This window comes from Myotis davidii, unplaced genomic scaffold (genome assembly GCF_000327345.1).
Source record: "Myotis davidii unplaced genomic scaffold, ASM32734v1 scaffold27, whole genome shotgun sequence".
In the NCBI taxonomy this organism is placed as follows: Eukaryota; Metazoa; Chordata; class Mammalia; order Chiroptera; family Vespertilionidae; genus Myotis; species Myotis davidii.
In genome coordinates this window covers 2,023,670-2,032,591 of record NW_006297821.1, presented here as the reverse complement: position 1 = coordinate 2,032,591, position 8,922 = coordinate 2,023,670, and the positions used below count along the sequence as shown (strand labels likewise).

Below are 8,922 nucleotides of genomic sequence, written 5' to 3'. Positions count from 1 at the left end.
TGACATGTTAAATATAAATATGTGAATGGGAGACTTCTAAATATAACCTAGTAGAGGAAAGGGAGACATTTCCCACTTCTCAGGAATTACCTAAAAACAATAAGAAGAACAAGAAATATAAAGGTTAACTCCACCCTCAATCGCACAAAAAAAATCTTAAAATCCCTAAATTAAAAATATATCTATATCACAAAGATAAAGAATTGACACACAATTGTTAGGAAAACAGAGAGAGTAGCTGCCCACAGCTGAAGATCTGAGAAAAGCCAGTGGAAACACTCTCACAAACAAACAAATCCAAACCAAGCAACAGGAAAACCACAAAGGAATGCCAGACAAAGCAAATGCTGAGGTTTTCCTACTTGCCAGGCACCATTGACTCATGAAACTCCTACTAAGCCGATGGAAAGGACACTTCCTCAGGTGCAAGTCCAAGAAGCTCATGTTGCAGCAGTCAGAACTGGGTGTGTGGTCTGGAGGCAGGTCCCCATAGATCATAAGTCTCAAGAAACTCTGAAGGCAGCATTGAACAAGGAATCAGTCCGGGCCTGCTGGCAGCATTGTGCTGGTGAAGCAAAGAAAGACTGTGAATTGTGAGCCACTTTGTAGCGATCTTTGTTGGTTTGCTGAATTAAATATTAAAATAATTATTTACCCCAACCCTGTGTCATAATGGGAAGTCCTGCCAGCCTAGATATGGTCTTGGCCCCTCCTCCAAGAATCCTTTCTGCAAATGCAGGTCCAGAAGTAGCTTACCTCATTCAGAGATGAGCACTAGTCAGAAAGGAACCATTCCAAAAGCACCAGAAGATACTTTACTTTTGTAAAAACTCAGGGAATAGAAAAAACAAAAAACACTCAACAGAAAAGTCACAATAAAATAACATTATGTTGACTTTGAAATTCAATGAAATAAACATCATGATAAAATCAGAGAACAAAGGGGCAACATAATCTATATATAAAAAACCCTAATATGCAGATAGACCAAACCACAGAACAACAGAGCAACCAGTCGCTATGACATGCGCTGACCACCAGGGGGTGCACGTGGAACATGGCAGGCATTGGCCACAGAAGGATGGTGGAGTAGGTGAGTGGGGGCACCAGACCAAGGCAGGGCTCCATTCGCTGTCATTGGGGCGAGCCTCTGGTTACTGAAAATTCTTTGCTCCCGTAGCCAGCGCTGGAGCCACTGCTCGTACCCACTGCTGGCGCCATCAGTGGGTGCGAGTTGCGGCTGCCAGCCCCAAGCGCCCAAGGGCTTTTCCACCTACCCCTGCTCCTGAGGGGTTATCGAGGCAGCAGCTGCCACTCACATTGCTGACAGTGCCGGCCCTGCTACCACCCACTGCTGGTGCCAGCCCCAATCACTTCGTGCCGTCAGCGGGTGTGAGCGGGGCCAGCGCTGTTAGCATGTGGGAGTTGTGGCGGCGGGAGCAGGGTTGCCTCAGACAGGGGACAGGGGCAGGGGTGTGTGGCCACGGTGGGAGGGGCCCGGGGGCGCGGAGGATGGGCCAAAACCCACCCGTGCCCACCATAGCCTCGCGGCCCACAGTTCCTTTCAAGGTGCATGAATTCATGCACTGAGCCCCTAGTACCATATAATCCAATGTCATTATTTTCACAGATAAAGAACTAGGGTGACTGGATGGCCCAACCAGTGTGACTCAGTGGTTGAGCTGCGACCATGAACCAGGAGGTCATGGTTCAATTCCCAGTCAGGCACATGTTCGAACCCCAGTAAGGGGTGTGCAGGAGGCAGCCAATCAATGATTCCTTCTCATCACTGATGTTTCTATCTCTCTCTCCCTCTCACTTCCTCTCTGAAATCAATAAAAATATATTTTAAAAAATAACGTTTTTGATGAATGTCACAATATGAGTCAGAATCCTTGATAGCTACTTGACAGACATAGGCTAAAATATTATGTTCGCTACCCCTGACACTCATTTATTCCTCCACTCTGGCAAAAACAAAGTAAGTCATGAATACTCTATTTGAAAGTGACAATTTACTTGAATGTATCTGCTAAGAGGACTTAAAAGATATGTTTACAATATAATCATCCCCAAATAGTGACTATGATTTCAGAGGATAGAGAGGAACTCATGAGAATGCTAATTGAACCAATGAATTTTCAGTCAGAACCTAATTTGTAAAGGAAAGAAAAAGAAAATTTGATGGAAAAAAAGACTGGCAAACTGTTAATAATGGGTTTTGGATCCATTAGGGTTCAATATACTCTGCTTTTGTATATGTTTGAAATTTTCCTTTCTCTGAAATCAATTAAAATATTAAATTTAAAAAAGATAGATGTAAGACTAGAAGTGAAAGAAGTAAGAAAAGGAGGGAGGGAGGGAGAGAGGGAGGAAGGCCTTTCAACCCTCAGGTTTCCCCAGCGGCTCGCTGGCGGAGCGTCCACACGGGCAGAATTTCATGCAGGTAGCTGCAGAGTGCGGGGCTTTGCTCCGAGAACACACGCATATGCACGCGCACATGCATGCACACACACACACACACACACACACGCTTTAGGAAAGCACTGCCAGGTGCTCCTCCTGCACCCACGTCACAGGAGCCGAGCGCACGCATCCCGTGTGCCCAGGGAGCCGCTGCTGATGGAGACACAGTTCACGTACAATCTCTTTAACTGATAAACTGAGAGGGGCCTTTCCACCGAGAGCCTGTGAGCGACCCGGCGGCCCACACTGCCAACAGCTACTAATTGAAACATCTGGCCAGGCGGGTGCACGCGTGGCTGGGACACGGGGGTGTCTGGGCTGGGCTCCCCTGGACATGGGGGAAGGCGCCGACAAAGGGTAAGACTGACATGCGCAGAGTCTGCTGGGGTTTCACAGCCTCGGCACTTTTGACATTGGGGGCCCGACTGCTGCTTTGTTGAGGGGGTTTGTGCAGCGTAGGGTGTCCCGCGGCATCCGGGGCTCTCCTCGCTAGAAGCAGGGCACCCCTCCCCCCCCCCACCCCCCCCCCCCCCCCCCCGCACACACACACACACCAGTTGTGACTTCCCACACTCCGTATGTCCCCTGGGGGGCAAAATCACTCCGAGATGAGAATCGTCAGATGAAATTGGTAAAACATGTCCTCTGCTTCTTACAAATGAGCTTAGAAACCTCATTTGCCCAAAACTTGTCACCGTGTTCCTAAACCTTCTATCACGTGGTTCGAAAAATATAAAAGTATCTGAAGCAATCAAGGACCATGGGTGTGTAAATAAAACATGGATCTTGTCGAACGCTTTTCTCCTTTTTTTCTATGTATGTCGATCACTGTTTGAAATTCCGACATGTCTGGAACACACACCAGCACAGGTTAATAAATAATGCATGGGTTTGGGGTGGTGGGTTTGTTGGTTTTTTGCTAAAATTAAAAAAAAAATTAGCAGTAACCGGTTTGGCTCAAGCCCCAATAGGAGGTATGCAAGAGGCAGCTGATCGATGTTTCTCTCTCATCGATGTTTCTGACTCTCTATCCCTCTCCCTTCCTCTCTGAAAAAATCAATAAAATATTTTTTAAAAAAAATTTAAATGGAGAAAAAGCTATTTACCATTTATGTACCAGGAGATCTGCACAAAAGAGAAGCATTAGAATAAAAAGCCCTCATTTTGACACCAGAATTCATGTTTGCACACAAATTAAAACGACCCCCAAAGCGTAAGTGCACAAGCTTTATTGGGCAACAGCAGCAGGCCACAACGGCAGACAATGAAAGCAGGACCGCTCGGAAACACCCGGGAGCACACGTGTGTCATCACAGGATCGAGAATTTAAAGCATCTGGGAGTTCCTGCCAAATTAAAGTGCACTGAACCTGCTCCCTCATCAAAACCGCGGCCCGTGAGCACCGCAGGGAGGATTACAGAGCACTGATGAGGCCCTCGGGGACCCTCCACGCAGTTACCGACGGCCCCGGCGCAAGAAAGTCAGAAATGAGCCACGAATTCTTCTTGCAAACACCGCACGCCCACCTGCCCCAGCAAACACACCGCCTGGCGACAGGAACAGACCGCACCCCCGCGCTGGGACGGAGACGCCGTCTCCCAGGTGATGCTGCTGTGGCGTCAGGTGCTACGGAGGACTCCCCGTCCTAGGAGCACCCCTCGCTCTGTGCTGTGCTTCCAGTCCCTTCCAAAAGCACGGCGAGCATCCTTCCAGGATGAAAGGGACACAATTAAAGGAACCGTCTCCTAACAGGTATATAGAAATGACCGAAAGCTTTACATCGAAAGGGGAGAGAAGTAAAACCTGTTGTATTTACAAAGCTCACTGTGATTGTTTCTTTTAGTGACTACAAAGCTGGGCATGATGGGATGTTGACCCGAACCAAATCTCTCTTCAAAAACCTGGAGATAACATCATACATCCCCCCACACACATTTCAAACACACACACACAGAGATTAAAAATAACTGATGGGTGTTTGCCTCACGCAGGGTGGACTGGGAGAATGCATAGGTCCCGTTTGAAATTTTGGCAAAGGTTTAAAATGCTGCCCCAGAAAAGGCGTGAGGGCACTGCCATCCCCACCCCAGTTTTTAAAAAAAAGTATGAAAACAAAAGTCTGGCGGAAGAAAAACAGGCATTATGATGTCATTTCCAATGAGCTCAGAACGCAAAGTACATTCCAAAGTTGTCAGAATAACCTACGTTTCCAGCAGAGAAGCTGGGGGGCCGGAAAGCAAATGGTGGCATTTATGGTGACGGCGACAAAAAAGGGGTGCGCTTCAGGGAAGCCAGTCTGGGATCTGGATATAATAATGCCAACAGCGGGCGTTTGAAACCCCAGCTCCTGGCCTCCCAGCTCCAGGTGGCAAGTCCTTTGCCCCCAGCAGCCCGAGTCAGTGCGGCCAGCCTCACCCAGAGCCTCGCCGACCACCACAGGCTCCACACACACACGTGCATGCAGGCTCCCCAAGGTAGTCACCCTGCCGGGCAGGAGAAACCACTCCAATGGCTCGCCTGGCCATTTTCTTAGAGAAAGGGAGGACGAGGTGTGGGGGCAAATAGAAACCATTCTTACCGCCCCCCCACCCCCACCCAACACGCACACACCGTCACCAAAAGATGTAAAAGGAATAATCATAAATAACAAAAGTGCTCGCTCTGGCACAAATACCTAGTGCTGTCCGAGGGCGGAGGGAGTGGTCGTTTCCACCAGAAGGAAGTGTTTAACCTGCTAATTGTGGCCACAGGGCCTCTGGCCTCAGACTCAACTGGCTGTTGGGCCTGGGGTCCCATTGAGTTCCAAGGCAAAGGGACGATCTTTCCAGGTGGATGAACCCCGAAAACAGTCAACAGAAGCCTTGTGGTCAAGGTCAGGAACTTGGGAGTTTCCCTCAAAAGAGCTCTGGTGTTTTGTTTCTTGGTTCCCCCCCAACCACTAAGATGCCCTGGAAGCGCCCAATGGGCATGTTCTCTGCTGGGATTAGTCTGGTGTGTGCAGGTAGGGATCCCCATTCCTAGGCGCCCCCGGAACCCAGCAGGGGCGTGAGCAGGCTGCCCACCCTCGGGTGGCTTACACCGTGGTGGTCTCTACAGGATTTCGTCCCCCTCACCCGACTGCCTCCACAGAGTGTGCCCAAGGGCAGTGGGCAGGACGTGTCTGGTGGCCCTGACGCGCATCCGTCACCCCTCAGGGATGGCTTCTCCAGCACCCTTAGAAGTGTTCTCCCTTCAAGAGGCCAAGCAGTATCTTAAAGGTCAACTCACGCACTTTGCCCAAAACGGCACTTCAGGGGAAGGCCGCAGAAACCATCTCCGTCCTGTGTCTGCTGGGAACACCTGAACGTCCCAGACAAGGAATCCACACGCCCTCCCTGCAGGAGCCCTCACCGGCCTGTGAGCAAGGCCCGGTCCCGGGTTTGCAAGCGCAGAGTAGAAATACTTAAGACGCCCGTCTGACGCCCAACACGGCAGCCAGGTGCAGGCACTCAGAGCACAGCCTCCTCCTCCACCTTCGAAACTGCGTAAAATAGCGCAGTGGACTCAGACCTGTTCGACCTTTCTGAGATTCTAGGCAAAACCCTGTTCTGGAATAGCCATTCCTCCACTGCATTATAGGGGGGCCGAGGCGGGGAGGAGTGGGGGGAGTAGGTTTACAGTTATGAGTATGCAAAACAGTTTATCCTTATATCATCATTTATTAATTATTGCATGATTTTTCCATATGAACAACTGTAAGCCTACTTTTGCCCCACCCTATATATGCTCCCTGTAGATCTCGGTGGGAGGCGGAAATGGCTGGAACAGAGAGGGGAAAATACTGTAAAACTGCAGAATCTTAAGACAGAAGTGCTGTCAATAGCTAATTTCCGAGGGCCTGCAACTTGCTGTCACTTTATAAAGATGTGAAAAGGCAACATGAAGACGTGAGCACAGGAAGGGTGCTGCCAAGGCGAGGCACGCCGGCTCCTCGTGTCCCCGGAGCAGGGGCCCCTCGGGCAGTGGGGTCAGCACCCAGGCCGAGCCTACGTCTCTGAAGCACACACAGAAGCTGTGCCCACGGGTTGAAGGGCATCTACTCACACAGGATTAGCCACCGATCTGAGGCCTTAAACACAGTCCCCTCCTGAAGACCCACCAACGGAACCCTCGCGGCCTGCACACGTGGCCGCTGCAAGAGTGACGGGAACGAGAAGCCACGGCTTTATAAGAAACACCACGCCCAGCTGAAACCGGTTAGGCTCAGTGGATAGAGTGTCGGCCTGCGGACTGAAAGGTCCAGGTTCGATTCCAGTCAAGGGCATGTACCTGGGTTGCAGGCACATCTCCAGTAGGAGGTATGCAGGAGGCAGCTGATGGATGTTTCTCTCTCATCGATGTTTCTAACTCTCTCTCTCTCCCTTCCTCTCTGTAAAAATCAGTAATACATTTTTTTAAAAAAACAAACACCACGCCCGTGCCGCAGCCCGGTGGGTGGCGTCTCGGCCTCTGCCTGCCCTTTGGAAGCCCCCCCCCGACCCCCTGTGAAGGCTGCAGGCCGAGGAGCAGAGCCCAGGCCCATGCCCAGGCCACGGCCGGGCCTCCTCCCATGGGGCTCCCTGCTGGAAGCTGCCACCGAGCGTGGCAACGTGGTAAGAAGCCGCCACCTCTGTCCTTCCGTCCTCCATCATTCCTCCCAACAGGAAACAGACCTCAGTGCGGGGGAAGGGCCCAGTCCTGACCTCCCTGCTCTGGACCAGGGTCCGAGCCATGCAAGCTCCATTGTCTAAAGAATTAGTTGTAGCTCTCTTCACCCTGTTGACATATTAAGGGGCTGTTCGGTGGCACATTTCCTGCGAAAACAACTCCCAGAGGATGTCGCGGGTGTCCTAGATGGCCGCGGGCTTCATGCCTGTTCCCAGGTCCGGACAAAGCAGAGTGGCACCTCTGACACTCCTTTACGAGGGGGCGGGGACGTGACTCCAGTGTGGGTGCTGCGTGAGATGCCTGGGAAACCTGGGTTTGCAGCTCATTCTCCCTCGCCTCTCATTTGCCTTCCTGTGATCCCAGGAAGCCCGGCTTCAATAGCGGAGCGGCCTTAGAGGGGACACCTGGCGTTTCCAAATTGAGTGTCCGGATAACTTTTAACCAAATGCACCATCTTTCCCCCCAACCCTCCACCAAGAGCTTTCTGTTTCTCTAAAACCAGTTTTTAGGAGCAGGAAGGACATGAAGAGTGCACACACGTTAGGATTGTTGAAAAAAACCAACCAACCAAAAGTCCTCTACAATCTCCAACTAGACAGAAACTTTATCACATGACAACGAAATTCAAGTCATAAGGACGCTTGCACAGTGACCCGCGTATAAATCTCTTGGCTGAGCCACCCACGGGGACACATTCACATTCACTCCAGGCAGAACCATGGGGTTCACACAGGCCGCGGGCTCCTTGGGCCTCCCTCCCGTGTACTCGGGCAGGACTCCAGGCAGAGCCTCTTCTCGTCCACACCGCACGTGCAGCCCCTCCTGCAGAGCCCTCGGGCGGTCAGGACGAACGGACTGAACTCTGTCCGGCAGGAGAGCAGGGACCAGACGCCCGCCACCGCGCACACAGCCTACGAGGTGAGCTTGGAGTAGCTGGGCGGGGAGAACCGTCTGCGCAGGTACTTGAGGATGTAGAGGGGCAGGCAGCTGACCAGGGTGATAACAGAGACTTTCCACAGGAAGGACAGAGTGGCGATGAAGTACACATCTGCAAGCAAACGGGAAGACAGCGTGAGTGGGCGGGAATGTTCCAGAAGGCACCTGTGGTCCAGCAACAGCCACCACAGCTACTGCCCGTCACACACACACACACACACACACACACACACACACACACGGCCTCCTGGCGTGCTCCTTCCCTCCACTCCATCTTTCAGGGGCAGACGTGCCAGCAGCTAATAGCCCTTAAGGCTGTCAGCCCGACCTGCCTCGCGCTCCCCTCTCTCTGACCTGCTTCTGTATTCCTGGTCCTCGGTGAACTGCTCTTTTCAACAACTAGGAAACGGAAACTGCAGACGAAAACCAATTCTTACAGGTGTTTTTGATTTGGGCTCTGAAAGTTGGAGTCTTTTAAACACAGCCGCCGGAGAGCAGAAAGCGACCCTCAAACACACGTGCCTGCTTCCCCACCGATTTCCCCTTCGTCTGCGTGATGGGCACAGGAAGCCAGGGGACGGATCTGGGGGTGGCGCAAGGCAGCTGGGCCCCCTGGTCGGACACAGGGTAAGCTCGGGGCTTTGACCTCAGGACAGGCACGCCCTTAGGTGCTAGGGGAGCGACAGCTGCTGGCTTCAACAGTGCACAGAATGGAGGGCACAGTAAACATAGCCCCACTGCCCGAGCACAGGCTGGGGAAAACACAGCTGGCGTTGATTAAGCACCTACTACGTGCCAGCCCTAAGGCCCACTGTATGCTGCTCCAGTCCTATG

General features: G+C 51.8%; 2 protein-coding genes across 2 annotated transcripts in view; both read right to left on the bottom strand.

Annotated features, from left to right (window-relative positions):
• Positions 1-761, bottom strand: part of LOC102773475 (YEATS domain-containing protein 2) — a 57,342-nt gene extending 56,581 nt beyond the window's left edge. Inside the window, exon 1 of the mRNA XM_006773651.2 lies at positions 757-761. Within this exon, the coding sequence (XP_006773714.1) occupies positions 757-761 (5 nt within the window). The remainder of the gene's footprint in view (positions 1-756) is intronic.
• A 6,921-nt stretch (positions 762-7,682) lies between these two features.
• ATP9A (ATPase, class II, type 9A) overlaps positions 7,683-8,922 on the bottom strand; it is a 97,013-nt gene continuing 95,773 nt past the window's right edge. The window contains exon 28 of the mRNA XM_006773650.2: positions 7,683-8,200. Coding sequence (XP_006773713.2) covers positions 8,064-8,200 — 137 coding nt within the window. The 3' untranslated portion in view covers positions 7,683-8,063. The remainder of the gene's footprint in view (positions 8,201-8,922) is intronic.